Source organism: Cyphomyrmex costatus, unplaced genomic scaffold (assembly GCF_001594065.2).
Source record: "Cyphomyrmex costatus isolate MS0001 unplaced genomic scaffold, Ccosl1.0 scaffold302, whole genome shotgun sequence".
Lineage (NCBI taxonomy): Eukaryota > Metazoa > Arthropoda > Insecta > Hymenoptera > Formicidae > Cyphomyrmex > Cyphomyrmex costatus.
Window position 1 is genome coordinate 893354 of NW_017277148.1, and position 20539 is coordinate 913892.

Sequence of the window (20539 nt, forward strand, 5' to 3'; positions counted from 1 at the left end):
AATTTTATGTATAAATGAACAAAGTCATTGATCGCTAAGTTACGCCTTCGATGGTCATAAATAGAAAATCATCATGGAAGGATATATCTGATTGGCTATCATATATTAGGATAAAAAATTGTGACGACGATTAGTCTAGTTGACTAATCTATATTCGACTTAAAGGTTCTGGTATTTAAAGACTCTAGTTATAAGGAGATTCAATCTGTTAAGCGGGGATATGCTTTTAAAAATTCAATTTGTTTTTATAACATAGAACATAATAAGTGATTTCAATTTTTAAGCAGTTTTGTGTTACTAATATATTCAATTTATTGATAAACGTTATGAGAAAACATTGGATTTATACATACTTTATGTCATTTCAAGATTAAATTTAATAGTGTGTCATTCTTTCTTTCTTCTTCTATATATAATATAAAGATGGACTATAAATATTTTTTGTCATTAAAAGTTAAATAAAATGTATAAAAGTCTTATGTTACATTAATTCAGAACAATACAATTCTGTATCATTTAGTATCGATAGCGTTCTAAGGTTAATTGTATATCGTTACATAATTTCTAACGATGTCGTTAGAATATAATGCCTACTTCTATCAATGCAGATTAATTTTAATCTCGGGTTATTTTATTTTTTATCTTTTTCTAGTTCCGAAAATTAGAAAAGGATAAAGAATATGTTAAATAACCGCGATTGGAACTAATCTACATTGATAAAAACGAACACAAGACTCTCTGTGTACATAGTAACCGATTATTATTTCCCAAGCAGTCTAATGCAAAAATGCAACGCAGTGGTGCAGATGGAAAAAGAGAAGATGTTGATGGTACTCTCCACGTTGGTTTTCACTAATACATGAATCACTAAATCTCTGCAGATCGGCTACATGGGGAAAGCGGATACATGAGCAGCCCCGAGCGTGGTGGCGGCGTCAGTTCCGGAAGCGGAAGATATCCACCCGGGCCTTACAGTGCCGGCAGCAGCTACGAGGATCCATATTATTCGCAATATTCGGGAACTGTTACGCCTGTCATCGATGAAGAAGCCAGGTAATCAAAATCTCGCGCAGTGATACAATTTTTTTATTGAGAAATTGAGACTGAAAATTGAACACTAAAAGGTAATGATAAATTACTTATATTGAGAATTAGAAATATCATTCTGGTTATCTCGACCTGAATTGTAATGTTAATTCCATTATTCCAATTAACGCAATCTGACTTTTTCCGCAATGTGTACTCGAAATAAGTAATTAATCCTGTTCTTTTAGTAAATTAAATTGGCAAGTATTACATTTTTGTAAGGGCTATAATTGATGATTCTTTTTAATATTTCGGAACGAAGAGATGACCTAGATTTCCACGATTTTTTTTTTTACCTGAGAATTTCTCTGACGATTAGTATTCATTCGTTAAAATTACATCCAGAATTCCGAGAGCTAACAAATAAACGATTTAAAAGCTTAGAGATCGTTAGTGATTAAATTCTAAGAGTGCAAATGATAGAAAATTTTCACTTCTTTAATTATACACTGACTAGAAGTTCAAATTCGGTAAAGATGTAGCATTAAAATTTTTATGCTACGTTGTTGTCGATTAAATTTCTAAAATTAAATTAATTTGTAAAAACATTTGTTGGATGAATTTATTATCAAAATGAAAATATAAAAATTGGATGAATTTATTATTGAATTAAGGAAAATATAAAAAATTTAGACTACTCTGCATATAAAGTTTAATAAGAGAAGAGTAACTATTTGAAAATGCGACGATAGAATATTAACTACTTCATTACATCGAGATTCATTTCATTCACCTTATTAGCATCAATATTTTATTTTACGCAGAACAGATAACATTTATTTTCCCTGTTCAAATACTTCGGAACTGATTGAATTTATTAAATAATCGACTACATATAATATTGCGTCGCACGATAGTCCAATGCCGACAATGTATTTTCCGCCCCGACAAATTATTGACTGGGCATAAATGCACGAGTTAATTTATTACGTACAGCTTCCTTAATAAGAGATCCAGCACATCTATCCGTGTAAATACAGCGATTCTGTACAATCCGTTTGAATAAACTCCACTCACCTGGAAACCCCGATCCATTCGTCCTTCTGGTGGCAACCTTTTTTCCAGAGAAAAACGTTTCCAGTCTCACCTACTCCGAATGACTGAAACCTACCTCTAGTCCTTACTGACACTGGTCTCCGCACTGTGACCTCCTCCACACGGATGTCTGATAGCGCGGATGTGTATGTCTGTTGTGGGTGGTGCAGCGATACGGAGCTGTTGGAGGAATCGTACAGCCTTTACGGCGTGAAACCATCGGGGCGTCCGCCGTCTGGTCCCCCGCGGTCCCCGTTTCCTCCGGGGGCGCCGCCACCCCTGCCACCCGGCGGACAGGGCTACGACGCTACTCGGTACTGCACCCCACGTCACGCACACTCTGTCGCCTGCGTGTTTGTCTTGCGTAGAGGCTTGCCTGCGCGGAATAAAAAGGAAATGAAAATAAAAAGAGAGAAAGAGAAATGAGAGAAAGAGAGAGAAGGAGCGGGAGAAAGAATTGAAACCATCCGAGAATCGTGCCACACTGGCTCTGGCTGACTGGTTAGCTAACTGGCTGGCTGTTTGCGAATGAATACGAGTTGCATGAGCATCGTTTCGAGCTACCCTCTGAAAGCGGAATGTTGGTGAATTCAAGACTGTTGTTGGCAAAAGTCTTATTGATTCCGGAAATTGTCTTATACAATTTTTATGAATATAGCTAAAAACTTTTTAAGCAATTGTACTAGTTGAGTTAAAAAGAAAATTACATGATTCTTTAGCTCTATCTGTTGAGTATCTAGATTCATCAATGAAAAAAAACAGAGATAGATATATTCGATGTTGTTATTTTGTTACCTTTTGTTAGTAAAACGTCAAACATAACAAAAGGTTCTTAAAATTTTATCATAGTGGATCGATCAAAAGTTTAAACTTTATCTACAATTATTTAGCATTGTGACTCGATAGAAATAAAGTGTTATATATACACACACAGGAATCCGGTAAGTTTTGATAAAACGTTAGTGTGTTATAGATAGGGCAGACTAAATTAAGTCGAAAAGTTCTTTACTATTTTACAATTTTTGCAATAGTCAAGGAGATATTAATTTCTAAAAATTATCGAATAATCGGATAAAATTGACGCTTCCTTAAAGAATTCTTAAAGGTATCTTAAAATTGTTTTGAGCATCGATTTTAGACATTTTGGTGATTAAATAATTAAAAAAAGATTGCGAAAATTACAAAATGGATAAATAATAGAAAATTTTTCGATTACCTAAGTTTAGTCTACTCTATCTACACACGAGTGCTTAGTCAAAACTTACCCAACACTCAGTATACATATACATATATAATACATGTGTATATAATAATAATACAAAATAATTTTTTATAAATCTCTTAATATTAACACATGTTCTTAATATGAGTGCAAAATTTGTGTTGTCGATAGTTAAAGGTTTATCATAAAAAGATGGAAGTGATAGTGTTCTTTTTTATAATTTGAATCATTCATAAATATAGAATTATTACTAATTATATTTGTTTGTTTTGTGATGTAACATAATCTAGCTAGTAATACATGCGTTTATATTTTAATTATATGTTTTATTTATATTTACAATTTATATTAATATTTATTGTATTCATATTTATGTAAAACATTTTGTTTGAAGAAACGTCCATCAACTGAGAGATAAAATATTTTCATGTAACTCACTTCATCGAAAAATGAAATATTTCCGGCCACTAAATTACTATTCAGAGTTTCGATATTAAATTGCAATATTGACCGGTTTATTGCTACATTTATAGGGAATGGTAACGTCATTTAAATTAATTATTTGTTTTCATTCTTTATATGTTCTCTTTTTTTATATTTTTTATATATTTCCATCTTTATTGCACAACGAAAAGCGTTCACAAACACTGATATTTTGCGGATTTTGTGGTTCAGTGGGCTTCGCATTTATCAGAACGAGCCGTTTCGATATGGAAACTTTTCAATCTTGTGTCTACAAAACTATAGAGAATTTGCTATTCCAGAATTAACTCGATCGTTACACAAATATAACGTCCGCATTCGTGAAATGTCAGCTTGACTGATCGGGTCTGAACGCTAACGATTTCTCTATCTGTAAAACTTTCATTGTTTTTTTTACCAAGTTGAGTAATTTATAGGAATTTCATTACGAGTCTCTCTCGACCGAGAGGTACGTGTTCCCTTTTGAACGCTATCTACTCCCTTCTCCATGTAAAGCGAGAGCTCTGTCCATAACGAATTGTCTGCAAGTGCATGTTGATAAAGTCGGATATCTTAATTTAGTGATCACGAAAGAGAAAGACAGAAAGAGAGAGAAAGAAAGAGCTGCCTCTGCCAATTTCATCGAGTTATATCTCTTAAAGCAGAGTTAGGTCGATCAGTGGCACGATTCTAATGAATATGTACTTGAAAAGTGGAAGCGATTACTGAATTTACTTTATATATGTTACCTTCATCGTATAAATTACATTTTTATAATTAGACGAAATATTTATATAAATTACGATATAATATTGAATAGAATTTGATTATATAATTGATGTAAACAATTTTTATTTTTTTTAAATTACTAATTAAATATTAAAAATTTATATTGCTCTGCGCAAAGTTTCGATCTCATTTATATTTAACACGCAGGTACGCGATTATGACCTTTCTAGGATTTTTTGGAAAATGTAAATTTTCAAATTTATATATATATCTTTCCGCTTCTCAATTACACACGGAGATATCGTTTGTATAATACTGCAGATATTTTTTGTAAACCACTAAAATTACTAAATTAAATTTTAAATAGTTACTAAAACAATTTAAATATGTTTTTTGTTAAGATTAATTTATAACAATAATATTAGAAGAAAAATAAAACGGGAGTTTTTCCATCTATTGTAGAATTCAGATTACTTTACATGGTATTATACAAACGACAAGTAGCATCCTATATAGCACGTCACGAATAATATGGGAATATAAATTAACTCTCTGACGACTTTTCAATTAATTTTTTAAATTGGATTTTAATTAGAACGTTATTTAATATTTACAGTTATTAATTTAATTCGAATTTTATGTGAAGATATAAATCAATATAAGAAACGCAAATAAAATAATTGTTAAATTAATCTTTATGTAACTCTCATTGAAATTTTACTGGATAATTAATTACAAAAGAAACTAATAATAATATCATTTTTAATGCATGCTACATACTGTATATGTCTACATGTGTCAGTTTATAATGCCCATATATTTCAGGATGCTCTACATTTGCGAAACAATTAATTACACTCTCTATTGCTCAAAAAAGTAAGATGTGTGTATGTGTGCGTGTGTACTATATATGTAAATAATTAATGTGCCTCAAAAAATATATATATAATGCATAGAAACAATATAATTTGCAACTCGGTGGAATGCAGCATGCCGACTAGCGATCGTAGACGAGAATGCATTGGATATATACAGGGTGTTTTGCACGTAAAAAGACTACAGAAAAAGAAAACAAATTAATACACAAAATTACAAATTTTTTGAACACATGCGCTTGAATAAACTTAATGAATGGTATAACAGATGGTTCACGAAATTCTTTACAATATTTATCCTCACCGTGATGAAGCTGGTATGATACATAAATATGATAATATTTGTCTCCTATTTTCTGCGTTATTTTCATAACAATCCACGTAGAAATAACTTTAATAATATTGTTTTATTGTAATTATTACTTTGCACAATATTCCTGTATTTTATATTTTGCGTAAAGAGAGATAAGTATAAGAAATTCGCATTTGATAATAACTTTCAAATATCAACGCATCGATAACGATACTTATCAGATCTTAAATGCATTACGCAATTGCTCTCGTTTAGAATTCACATCTTTGATGAATCTGTTAACCATGTAGATACTCGGAAGTTGTTGCGAACATTTAGTTCTCGACACAAAAACTTTCTATACAGAATTAATGCTACGTCGCGGAGCGAGAAATGTATATCGGGAAACTAAACTGGATACTTGTCGACCGTCCAAACTCACTTTACCTTTGCACGACTTTTACAAAAGTTGTATCAAGCCGAAACTGATCGCCATGAGGATCACGTATCTGGTCTGATCCACGCCACATATATCACCCTGTATATCGTTTTATGTACTGTCACACCGTGATGACGTAGATTGGGCACTGCCGTCACTTGTCATGTGAAGCGATAGATGCACGTGATTAGCATCGTGTTATGTAACTCATATCCGATTTCACTGACAGGAAATTGTATATATATTCGAATATGAAGATTTTACCATATGTCGTTGGCGCATGAAGAGAGGATCTCTTTCGTCAAAAGGAGTTTCTCCACATAGCACTAAAGTCAGTCTAGGTAACATGGAACATATTCTAGCAATATTACAGGATAAAGTTGCTGTTATAAAGTTACTGCAATAATGCTGGAATGTTTCGTGTCATGTATCTCTCTGGTGAAAACGGATATATATGTACAGTCTCTATTAGTATTTATTGTTAGTACATTGTGATATAAAGTCTCTCAACCTCTTATAGATCGAATGCCAAAATGTTAGATTATGATGATAAGTACTCGCTCAATAAAAATGAAAGATATCTTTCTCTTGCTTACTAAAATGTTCTCATTCAAAGAATATCTACAAATATAACGTACACTATATTATATTAATATATTTGATCGTGATATTGATCCGCTATGTTGTCATCTTATTATGTTTTATATCACATTCAGCTTATCATTATCATCTTCATTATTATATAGCATTATAGCATTAAGAATTAATGTAGCTTAAGACAAAATCTCATTTGATAACGGAACTTATAGAAATCGAATTTCTTTTATTTGATATTTATTTTTTAGAAACGCGTAATTTGCAAAAATTGGGATAAATCAAGGGAAATAAGAACTTCAAAAATTAAAAGAAAATTAAGTTGATTACTTTTTGCGATTTTATGAATTATTTTTTTGTTCATTATATACACTAAGAGAGAAATATAGTAACAACAATTATAAAGATGGCAATTATACACAATTTATATGTAAAATTAATATATTATTGTATATATGTGTACATTATTGAATAAATTATTTATGGTTTTAATGATTATGAAATAATTTACCAAGTTATGTATGTATATTAATTCTACATAAAATTTATGTATTGTTGTCACTTTTTATAGTTACTACTACTGTGTATTTTTTTTCTCTAGGTGTAACATAAGTACGCCATTTTGATTGATTGCTTAACAACTAGGGATACGTTCAGGGAAACGTTATTAGCTTGTGTCATTCTATCTTCATCATTCATTAAACATAAAACAAAGACAGAATGGCACAAATAACGCACTCTAAATATAATAAAAGCAGGATTTCTATTGTTCTGTATCTGATGGATTATTTGTCGTTAGCGCATGAAACTGTCTGAAAAGGTCGTGATACGTAATGTCTGTTTAAAGCAACCATGATTCTTGCAGCATCCAAGCGTCGTTGTTCGCCGAACGCCTATAAATTTTCGGAGCTCTTCCATTTTTTTTTTTTTTTTTTTTTAGAGCGACACAGATAAGCGTTAACCTTACTACTTCCTGACCTAGATTTATCTGTCACAGGATAAGGGTGGAGCACATGGAAAGACAACTGGCCAATCTAACCGGACTCGTGCAGAAGGCACTGACACACGCGCCGCACACCAGTCCTTCGCCGCGAGAGTACTTGCAAGTCCCACCGGGACGTGATCCTTACGCGAGAGCAGCAGGTACGTGTCCAGTAAAATCTCCGATCTCGTTTCTTCCCCGAATTTCTTTCCGTACCTTCGATTTCGCTTTCACGATAACGTCGTTTTACCACGTTAACGTATCGACGTAAGAACACAGGCCCGTCTCAAACGTAGCGAGAATAATTTATTGAAAACGTTTGTTTCGTTTGACAAGGGGTCGCAAATTAGAATCATTCTCGTTACTTTTAAGACAAGCCGCGTAAATACCGTTGTAGCTTCTTTTGAGAGGTTTTTGATTCGAATAAAGACGATCGATTTAGCTATTTAGTGATGCCATCTTGTTCATTCCCTTTCAGCGCTTGTTTTACAGAAGATTTTAGAGCGCAATTCACTTAATTCATTAAGATAGTTTCAGTTAAGAAGCATATGAGACTGCTAGATGCCTCATATAAAGTAGTCTCTACTAACATTTATCTTGTTCGTTTCATCCGTGCCTGTTCATCTATTCATCTTCATCGTCTTTTGACTTTGACATCTTGTAACCACAGTTTTAGTAACAGTATCGTACCGCAAATACATTTTAGAATCAATATAGTCGATAGATATTGAGAATAAGGCGACTACGTCGAGACGTTCTTTCTAGGACCGCTATTTTTACGATATAATCTAACAATATAATAATAGAGAGATAAAACTTGTCAAAAATATAATTTCGAAAAAATTGAATTTTCTTATACTGTTAGAATTGTAGAAGCAAAATAATATATGAAATAGAGCTAGAAATAAAAATATAATGTCAAAAATATCCGGTATATTCATAGAGAAAAATAGGCAATAGTTTATATGTCACTTTGTATTACCGGTTTGTGACAAACGTCGTAGTCGTCTTTTAGATAAGTCAAGATTCGCTAAAACACAACTTTAGATATAAACGTGCATACTTATACATATGTGTTGCATACATACATGCAGATATACATATATATTAGAAGAATTTATGCCGTGAGCTTTACGCGCCAGTAACAATATGCCATTACCTGTATTCAGCGTGTTTTAAAAACGAAATTAATACAATTAGAGGCCATTGGAGTAGCGTTCAGTAATATTTTCAGTAATATCAACTGTAATTTTATTAGAATAATATACAACGAGATAAAACGCTTCTATTAAAAAATTAATGTTTTTTATAAAATTAAATAACGTTTGAAATTCAAATTTTCTGCTGGATTATTATCAAATAAAAATAACATTATAATAGTAATTTTATATAAATTCTCTCTCGATATAAAAATTTAAAAAATTATAAATTTCTTAATGTATAATAACGAATTTTGCAAGAGATTGTCTCGAGTTGACAAATCCGCCAGAATTTTGTTCAATAATTTCGCCAATTGAGCGATCGTGAACGTAATTGACTTTTCTCAGCGAGCTTTGTTTCGAGTTTAAATACGCACGCTGGCAAATATTTTCGCGTAACAAGCTCGGAAGCCGCTTCCGAGGACACTGAGTCTGGTTGAATTCAACGGCATATAGTTGCGGTGTAGTCTCACGGACTGAACTCTCCTAAAACCCTGCTGTACAACTGCTTTGTTATTCCGACTAACGCACACACCAGGCGCCGGGGACGAGTTCGACAAACACTCTAGCTCCAGCTCTGCCTCACTGCCAGGTGTGTCTCTCATCTTCTTCTATCTTCTATTCACCTCCGAATCACTGTATAACCGCTACTTATATATTTACATACGTTAATCTTTATATATATATAATATACAGATATTGCAATTTTTATCTACTTTTATATATTATATATTTCTATCTTATATATATTTAACGTTGTCTCTACTTTTTATTGCTGTTAATAAAACGCGTGTCCTTTAAAATTCAAGTGTCTCAACCTGCCGTTACAGATGACTCGTACTTAAGGACTGACGTTAAACCGCCAAAATTAGGCAAAGGTGCGCTTCGATATGTATACGTTTCTTTTATGTATGCACTTTGCAAATGTTCGCCGCATTGTCGCCTTTTATCTCTTGCGTTGTCATCGTTGCACGTCTCGCACACACATCTGTGTCGTATTTTCTCTTCTCGCTCATACGATCTTGATTTCATGAATATCTCATCAATAAATTTCAATAGCATCAATATTTTAAAATTTTCGTTAAATCTGCTGATTTGTTCAATTGTTTTCTTTCTCTATCATTTTTCTTGTTATATTAAATCGTTTTTTAGTAACTTCTTGTTTTGTTTTCTATGGGCTGAAATACCGTTTTTAAGATGATGCTGGATTATCGATAAAACTAGCGTTTTTGACGTTTTCGTTTCTGTCTAATTTCTTCATAATAATTTCGCAGAATAAAAATTCCCCTTTTCCACGATTTAAATATTCATGCTAACGTATCTGCCCCTGGTCTATATTGTGTCCAAAGTTGGAAAAAATATGAAATTGCAGATTACTTTATCCATTTTTATCTTCAGCGTTAGTCGAGTTATACTGAGGTTAAATGAATAAAGAAATCTATGATTTCATACTTTTTCCAGCTTTGGACACAAAATACACCAGGGGCAGGTACATTAACCTGAATATTTAAATCGTGGAGAAGAAATTTTTATTCTGCGAAATTATTACGAAGAAATTAGATAAGAACGGAAACGTCAAAAACGCTGGTTTTATCGGTAATATAGGCGGCTCCAGCATCCTCTTAAAGAAAGTACTATTGTTCAATTTATAATACGTTATGGCCGGTATTCATAATCGACTTTTATTATACATTTTTAAGACTATCTTGAGTACAGATGTATCGTAAAAGATGTTATTATATAATCAACCAAAAGCTGATATGTAACATCTTAAGTATTACTTAAAATCAGTGTCGTATAAAGACATGCACTTAATGGATTGTTCTAGGATTTTCTATAATATAATTATAGAAAAAAAACTTTTTAGTTAAGCATTGAATAATGCTGTTCATAGATAATTTAAATCAGTAGATAGAAGATGATTCACAATAATGCGCGATTTATAGATGAAGAAAAATTAAATTTGCTTTCTATTGTTATATTATATAAAATATATTTATTATTTTATTAATTTGTGCATTTTTTGTAAGCTAGTTTTGTACTTCAAATAAAATGATTTTTTTTTTATTTTGAGAAAATCTATTTTTAGATAATTTAATATAATTATCTTTAAAAAAAATTTATCTAAATGACATCTAATGTTAAAAAATGCTTGAAGCATAGTAAAAGTTTGAAAGTTTTGAAAGTATTTCAGCCTATAATGAATTAACGAGGCGCCATACAAGCTAATCTTAAAAATTAATTATGAATACCAACCTAATGTTCCCTGTGATCTTCCATAATTTTCGTTTGCATGGTGCACACGCCGAAGTCTCCTCTTCACGATCGTTTTATTCAGCGTTGGCTTTAGGGGTGATTCGCGAAAATATCTGCCCGTATAGCTTCCCAGAAGTAAAGATCACAAAACGTTATAATTATATTAATTTAAATACTTACAAATTAGTTTGGATAAAAAGAGTCGATGAAGTAAGCTGAAGGAGAACACAAAGTTATGCTTTCAGCTTAATTAGTATGTCAAAGTCATAAAGTGAGATTCTTTCAAACAAACGAGAAAGGTATTCCGGAAGCCCGCGCTGGTTCGTTCCCCATTATCGACGTCCATCCCAGCCGGAGACACACCTTCATGTACACGCTTCTTTACGCTTCTTACGCTTCTTACGCACATATACCACGCAAAAATATGCTGATCAACATCTATTGCAGACAAGTCGGTGTCGTTTGAAAAGTCAGTGTCCTTCAGTGACGAGCCACCAGACATGAACTCCCCCAAACAACATTCCCCGCAACATGCAGGTAACGGCTAGCGCATTTCACATTAAGGAAAAGAATCAAAATCGCAAAATATGTATGCTAAGCACGCTGTAAAGGCAGGATTGCATCGTCGGATCACTTATTGAGGAAGTGGTAGACGTCTGTCTAAACGCCAGTATCGTAAAATGATAAATAAAAAGAATTCTCGTTTTATAACAATTATTGTATAATCAAATACATGCGTAAACTTTACGGTTCTAATACTATTTCTCTAATTCTTCAGATTCTGTCAAAGATAAGATTAATAATAACAAACTTTCTCTCTTGCGCGTGCATTGAAATTCGATAGTTACAATTAAAAATCGTGATGACGACGTCGATCTTTTCCTGTCGAAATAATGGAAACTGTAGCAATTTAAAAACGATGCAACAAGAATTTGTGTTATGATTGACCGTTTTGCAACGAGCTGGAATTGGATGCAATTTCGCTACGGGATAATATTGAAGAGTGTATCTGATCTTCTGATCTCGATTGAAGTTCGATTGAAGATTGCCACAAGTAGCGAAGACCTATAATCACAGAATCTGTATTGCTACTTTCAAAATCTTGCGAAGTTTTCAGTGCGATTTATGCTTGATTTCGATTCGATTGATTAACGCGCATAGTTGCTCGGTTACATTTAATAATCCTTCTTTCTATTACATTTACATAATAGATTCATAATTAATAATGCTAAATGAATCTGTTAATGGTCTGGTAATGAATCTGGCACGTTATGACATATTTTCTTGTGTCTTTCCCAATATCGATCTTCGAACGCTAATAGCATATTCTTCAGAAATAACAAATGGAATTTTTATATAAACAATTATTGCAATATGATTGGCGTTATATATGTATATTTTATGTTTCTCTACCTCTACAATTTCGTTGAACGGAACAATGTAATAATTTTGCCATTTTGACAAATTTCATAAAAATAATACAGAAAATTAATACATCTGCACTGTTTAAATGTTTCCAATTTAGGAGAAAAAGCAAAAATTTATCAAAAATATTGTATTCCAAAATGTTTATGTACACGATAACGTATATATTAAATTTAATTTCAATAAACTTATACCATTATTTCGTCTAACGAAATTGTCTAATCTCTTCATATTATGCCGATAATTCTTGACCAATGATAATTATAAATAGGTATTTTACATCTAAAATACGATAATTCGTTTTTGCCACTTCCTATAATTACCCAGTAACGAATATTATATTCAATACTCAGTGAGTACAGTATTAGTGATAAGAGCTCGATTTAATATCGTAAGAGGATTTTACACGAAAGTATATTTATAAAAAAAACGATCCCGACACGAGTACTAACGCAATAATCTCTAACACCTTCTCGTATTCGATTCTGCAATGCCTACCACGACTAGCGGATACAAAACCTACGAAACCGGCAATCAAATCCTCCACGTTGCCGAGGATGTCGTCGCAAGGTAAAACTTCCCCATCTTTCTGTTAGAAGTGGAACTATTCGGTAATTTTCTTTGTATATTTACGAATATTTTTATCAATATGAACAAAACTGAAACGAAACTTATATTTAGAACCGTATTTTCTCTTGAAATATTTTGTTTTTCTCATTTATAGGTATCTTTCTATTAAAGAGTGTTAATATTTTTTTAATTTTAAGCGATGTCTTTAAAGTTACGCATTTGAGGCCTTCACGGGTTTTTTCTTCAAGTCTTTCTTCATTATTAATGCCAACGTTTCATAAACCATGCCGTTCACTTCATCTGGTCTTTAAAGTTATTTTAATGGGATAACATAAAAATAATTTTGTATTAAACAATTTATACAATTCGTACTGTTTCAATTTCATTGAAAAGTTCTGAAATTCCATTACTAAAGATTCGTAAATCAAACTTTTCAGATATTAAAAAAAATATTCTAGAATCTAAATTATTTATTATTTATTTAATACGATTAATATAATTGCATTAATTTTAAGACAACAATAATCAACTTTACGGCTTTGGTAAATGTATAGCACTTTAATTTATTGCATTTTCTTGGAAAATACGGTAATAAAAGCTAAAGGAAGACTAATAAAGTATTAAAATTGTTATAAAATATCATATTTCAATGAGAATGTTTTTCAATTTTTTTGTTAGATATAAAACACGTTTTCGTCAATTATAAATTCACGAAGAGGATGCTTTATTCTTATAACTAAGGTTGTATTATGTTATATCCGAATAGTTCCAGTTCTAGTGTCTACGCTTCTTCCCTATATGTCACGCTATGTCTATCATATTTGTATGTTGTTCACATAATGAGCGTCGTGACGAATCTTTGGTACAATCTTCTTCCGTCGTTCCGTCGTTTCGAACTTTCTTTCTTTCTTCCTTTTTATTTTCATTCGTTCCTCGCCTCCCGGGACGACACTGTATGGAGGGCACCGGAAAATTGTAAGTCCATTCACGATAAAAAGCTGAGACGAGCGCTGCTGCACGTCGACGTTGCTGGATTTTTAACGAATTAATATGTTCATTTCCATGTAAATCGATTTTTAAAGTATACCGTATGCGAGGAGAAAAAGAGGCGACTGCTGGCCCGCAATCCAGGCAATGCGAAAAATAACTAAAAATAAATCAAGCCACGTACGTACAAATAATCCGTTCGTATGTGTTCATGTGAAACTCATCGCCTACATGAAGCTCGCAGAAGTTATTTTGAAAAACATTTCGCATTTCATATCAATCACATTCAGTAATCGACGAATATTATTTACTCTCTCTTTCTCTCGGGAATTCTTTCCAGTTTCTTTTCTTTTTTTAGTTTATCCGCAAGACTTCACGTTTGGATGAGAAATTCTGACATGCTTTTCTCTTTCTTACCATGCGTCTTTTTATTTCAAGCCACACTCAGAAAAGAAGACGTAGGCGGTAGCAACTATAGATGACAGCTATTGAAATTTTATACGTAAAATGTACATAAATAATCGAATAAATTATTTTATGTATATTTGTTGCAGCTACAAAAAAATTTGTTTAATTATGTTAAGTTTATATATGAAACTTATGACTATATTAGTCGCATCAATTATAAAATAACTTATTCACAACTATGTACATTAATTCTTTTTACGCTTCTATGGGTATTTTCTTGAAAGAAGCACATAAAATGTGATTTGTGGGTTATCTGCATCGTTTTGATACATCGTTGAACGCCAATTTTGTAAACATTCCAGTTTATTAATTCTAATGTACATTTTAATTCTACATACTTAGTAGTCTTTATAAAACTTGTACAGTTATACACATAGTTGCTACCACTATATTTCTTTGAGTGCACATATTGTTCGATCGAGGTCGAGGAAGCGTGACAGTGCCCTTTTCTATGTGCCCTTCATATATCATCCCATTGACGAACGCTTCGCGGCCTCATAGGCATTCGTGCGCGAGATAGGAAGCAATTCGTGCATTCGTATATTATTTTACGGGATACTTCCGACAAATGCATTTCTTTGCGTTGCATTCGCGTGTCTCATTCCTTTCTCTATTCTTCAGACCGAGTGATATGTCACGACTGCGTATCTGCCGTCGCCGATCACTCGGAAACATCACGATACATCCGTCTTATCCGTCTACCCCCTTCCGTCCTGCCGACCCCACTCGTAAATTCATTCTTTATTCATCGTGTCGGGTATACGTATTTTTATTTGCCCGCAGGAACGCGCGATGTTTCTCATTGTGGGTTCGGTTCATTTGGGATCGTCTCACGGATCGTCTGACGTAAAATTGTGATGTGAATTTTTTTTTCTCGACTTCACATAGAATGGGTCCACCTGGTGAACGCGCCAGTTGAACATGATTATTAGATAATTCGTTTCCTATGCATTTGGCACCAATGCGTTTTTGTAGGAAAATGTCATGTGATCTTCTATCTTACTTCTCAAATATTTAAAAGCTAGGTATTACGATTGAATTATTATGAAAAGTATAGGATATTATTATTTTATTTGTAAAAGAATACTTGTTAAAATATTTGTACAATAAATAAAAAATGCAACCGTAGAAGTTGCTTTTATTGTTCAACTTTTTTTATTTATTATACAACAGCGACAAGTATCTTTTGTAAATAAAATCGTAATGTTCTGTTTTTTCTATAAAAATTCAATCATAATTATCCAGCTGTTGAATATTTGTGGAGTAAGGTAAAAGCTGCGACGTAACTGCAACGTGGAATTGTTTAAACTTAAACTTATAATTATTGCAACGCAATAATAAAAGTTATTGCTTTTTTACGTAACGTACAACAAATAACGATAAATATTCTTTTATAAATACAATAACAAGATTCCTTGTAATTAATCTTCATATAATTATTCTTTTGTAAATTCAATAATCATAATTCGCAGCTATTATTATTGCACCGCAATCGCAATAATAATAAGCTAAATAATTCCATATTGTTATTTTATGTTTATCGAGAAACCAGTGTGCATCTGTTCTACGTTTGTCGGATACACGTAGAAATTTGTATATACGTTTACGCAATGCGGAGTTGCCGGGTAATGTGATTAAAACGCGCGTACAAGGAAATCGATTTTCATTCGTAGTGCATTCACGCAACACGACTTGATCGCCGATGAAAATATCATTGCTATCAGTAAGCGACGCCTGCATCCGTGAAGATAATTATGTTATTGTAGAGGAACGCTTGTGCAGCACACAGTGAGATATATGTCACAAGAGATGTACATACGTCATATTATACAAATGCAATACGCACACACGATCCTTCCATTTGAAACACACAGCGACACTTCTGATCCAGCAGTTAGGTCATCCGTTGTCTCCTTTCTTCCGTTTCAAGCCGTGCCTTTCGTCATCCGCCCAATAAAATCGCGGCAATAAAAATGACAGTAAAATTGTGTTGTGTCGCCGACCCGTTTAACCATTCCTGTCCTCTCATTACCGGATCCCGCTCTTCTATCGTGCGAAACAGTTATGACGAAGTGTCGATCAACGACACAATGAGTGGCGAATGTTAAATTTAATCAGCTGATTGAGGAACTGGTTGCGCGAAATTTTGCCAACGTTTATCAACGAAGCCTGGCCATTTTGCCAAAATCGTACGAGAGAGAAAGGTAGGTATTTTCTACCTGTATATGTATACTATCTCACTCTAACTTGTACTGTTTCGCTCTAGAATCTTAATTAAAGTTATAGTGTGAAACAGTGTAGTTAAAATAGTAAGGTATATATGCAGGGAAAATATAATATGTCTTTCTCTCTCGTTGGATTTTGATACGCTCACAGCTAGACTTTGATATAGGATTTCTAGTCCTTCATAAATTCCGGACGACAAAACGCCGAATGCTTTGAGATATTTGGCTAGAGAAATGAGAAAAGCAAATTTTGTTGTCGCAATTAATATAGAGAAAGGAACTAGTTTTATTGAAGCATCTGAAAATTATCTAGATGTGAAAATATAATCTTGATCATAAAAGATTATAAAACATCTTCAATTTATTGCATTGTTTGGAAGAAGTGGTAATAAAGGATCTATAACAAAATATTCTTAGTAGTACATACAATTGAGACATAAGATACTTTAGCAGCAAAACAGTTCTTTTCATAATAGTTTCATAATTTACGTCTAAAGACTGGAGAATTTGATTAAATAAAACACTTACGATGATTTATCCATTTAATTATTCAATTTTCTTTCGGATATTGATAAACGAATTCGGCTGATACTTGTGGTTGTGCAGTTTAATATCTTTGGCAAAGACCCGGTTCCGCTCGCTACTTCGAATTTAAGGTGCTTTTCGCACGAGAGAACGAGCGGTGCTGTGCGAGCTTAAATCCCTTAAATGTTCACGCAGTTCGCGGATATTCATACGAGAGACATGCATTCTTACGCACTAAATGAACGATTACAGAGAGAGACAGGCACAAGCCGACACCACCGCCGAAACCGGCCGCCCTGGTGGCCGGTCAATACGTGTACAGAGACCTAGCGCTTACACCGGAGATGTACAACCAGCTGAGAGGTCTGCAGAAGAAGGCGAAGGACCTCAGGCAAGAAGTGAGAAATTTGAGACGCATGTCGCAAGCCCAGGCCCACACAGTGCGTGAAACTATCAAGGACACGTTCATCACGATTAGGTAAGTATATGAACGTATATCTCGCAATCGATGGAATAAATAAACTGACGAGGCTTTGTAATTATAATATGATAAGTACGATATATTAAAGATACGAATAAAGTAAATAAAAAAGAGTGCGCAACGTCAATCCGCTAGTTTTATGCAAATATTACAATAACGTTTAATAATTTTAATATTACAAACGCATACACACGCTTTAGTAATTTTTATATATAATACATAATAAAATTAAAACACATTTTCTCTCTCGATAATAATTTAATGAAGTAAATACTCAATGACTATTGATTGTGAATTCACACAATTACTGCTGCAGAGCCATGTTATTATCGGGAGGAGACGCAGTTTGGACGGCCGGGGACACGGAGAAGATTCGACTGAGCCGCGAGGAAGATCTCTACAAACAGGAAGTGATAAGGCTGGAAAATGATCTCACGTGAGTATCGTCTCTCTCTCTTGAGACGACACTTAAAGACCGGTTGTTCCATCTGAAAATAAACTGTGTGGTAATTTACTTACTGGATAAATAAAAGAGTAAAACAGTGAGTTGAAATTTACCGAAGGGTGGAACAACCCAGCCTAAAAGACATGCCGCAATCAAGAAACGTAAACGAAACGATTTGCGAATTTCAGCGAGCTTGAAAGCACCGTGGAGGAGCTTCGCGGTAACGTGATCAATAGAAAGACGCGTGTCAATATGTCGGATGTGGAGAACATGGCTTTGATATTGAGTAAATCCAGGTAAGCCACGCGCGCGTTCGATCCCACTTGAGCAGAGCGTCATCATTGCCGTCGCGTAGCCGACATGCGTTGGTAGAATTTTACAAATGACTGTTTTCTCTCTGTCGATGATGAAAAAAGATTCGGAATAAAATGGGAAAATTTTGGCCCAAATGTAACGACGCGGATAATTTTGCAGAATAATTTTGCCTTTCAGCAAAACTGTGGCCGACCTGAAAGTACGATTCCCGAGTTTGCAAGAAGGTATGAAAGGTCTGCTGAGTTCCGAAATGGAAAAAGTGGTGCGCGAGGAGAAGTTTTTGAAAGAGGAGCCCGAACGACTGGAGTCCGCATTGAGACGTTGCAAGAAACTCACCGGCACTCTCGTGACGCTTAAACGGTGCGACTTTTTATTTTATTAGAATATAGTATCGACGGAAGTTCGAGTTCAATAAAGTTGTCATATTTTGCGAACGTTTGCGACACTAAAAGCTCATCAAAGTGAAAAAGATAAAACAAATTTATGGGTTATATACATAAATGCAGATTCTAAATCTTTTAATTTGACGAAAATTTAAAGCACGTAACTACTTTAGATCTCTATAATAAAATTTTTTGAAGACTTTCTTGCGATAGCAATTGATATAGAGATAAATTAGGATCTCTACAGCGTTATAGATTTTCTTCTCTACTGACGAAATTCGGTTTCTGTTCCTCGCTTAGCTTGGCGTCGGTGCAAGAGCAGCGATTACCAAACGCAGCGAGCGTAGACGCCGAGGACACGCCGCCTATAACACCGACGACAGCACAGCATTCCAAGGTAACCGCTCCATTGGCCCCGCTCGCTCGCTCGCTCGCTCGCTCTCTTCTCTATCTATCTATCTCTCTTTCTCTCTTTCTATCTCTATCTCTATCTATCTCTACCTTCTATCGAGACCCAATCCTTCTACCGATCTCCCGCACCGATTTTTTCTTCGCCGTCGCGATCCCCATAAAATGCACCTGTCCTCGATACTGGAAAGTACCGCGCCACCCGTTGCATGAAGTATCCCCTCGAGTCCTCCTCAATCAATCCTTGTGTCACGCTTGAATATCCATCGTTCTTCCGTTCTCCCGGCCTCTTCTCCCTCGAGGAAGAAGAAAAAGAAGAATCGAAAAGACGTCGCGAGAAGATGGGGGGTACGTCGCGGTAATCCGCGAATCGCTAATTAGAGTCTCGGGGCGGTCTCTCGGATGAGAGAAACTTCTCGTCATCCTGGTTGCGAGTCCTTTTCCGTAGAGAGTGCGCGTAATCGTAATACAATTGGACGACGCGGAGTTTCGTTAGAGATGTATGGTCTCGGCCACGAGAAACGCTCGAGAGGGTCGCACTTTCCGCCGCGACCGAATGCGGTAAACGAGAGATCCTATAAGTTTCCTACGTGCATTACAATCCTTCCTTCTCGTTGCGTGCACATTTTGTCGTGTGGCACACTTTGTCGCGAGTGGCACGGCACACGCACTCTGATACGTGTGATGATCGAAATATTGGCTTTCGTCAGGAGATGGGCACGTCGCCGGATCTTAACCGCTCGATTATGGGTGCGATGTGTTCTAGAAGGGATGCATTGTATTGTTCAAGTGTTTAATATAATATTAAGTATACCTTGATGCCGTACAAAAGAAATGTGTCTCATTTATTTCTTTGGATTTTTTTCTTAAGACTAATTAATTCTATAACAATTTTTGAATTATATGCCATTCAAGACGAAGAACAACTATTCAAACGCATATTCGTATATAACTCGAGACAATTTTTTAATAAATTTTAATTGTTTATGACATTTAATTACTTTGAATTTGTTGTAGTTTCGAGAACCATGACAAATAACGTCTAAAATTCTTGTATGAAGATAAAATAAACTTCAAATATTATGATATGTAACTATGTGTGTATATTGTATCTATTTTATTCAACAGAATAAAAT

The 20539-nt window shown here is 34.1% G+C and overlaps 1 protein-coding gene across 1 annotated transcript in view; it reads left to right on the plus strand.

Annotated features, from left to right (window-relative positions):
• The window catches only part of LOC108775601 (coiled-coil domain-containing protein AGAP005037), a 117220-nt gene that overhangs the window by 77462 nt on the left and 19219 nt on the right, over positions 1-20539 (plus strand). Inside the window, exons 7-17 of the mRNA XM_018542018.1 lie at positions 882-1053; positions 2292-2435; positions 7732-7877; positions 9746-9793; positions 11619-11708; positions 13104-13166; positions 17624-17849; positions 18169-18288; positions 18486-18593; positions 18790-18972; positions 19296-19392. Of these exons, the coding sequence (XP_018397520.1) occupies positions 882-1053; positions 2292-2435; positions 7732-7877; positions 9746-9793; positions 11619-11708; positions 13104-13166; positions 17624-17849; positions 18169-18288; positions 18486-18593; positions 18790-18972; positions 19296-19392 (1397 nt within the window). The remainder of the gene's footprint in view (positions 1-881; positions 1054-2291; positions 2436-7731; positions 7878-9745; positions 9794-11618; positions 11709-13103; positions 13167-17623; positions 17850-18168; positions 18289-18485; positions 18594-18789; positions 18973-19295; positions 19393-20539) is intronic.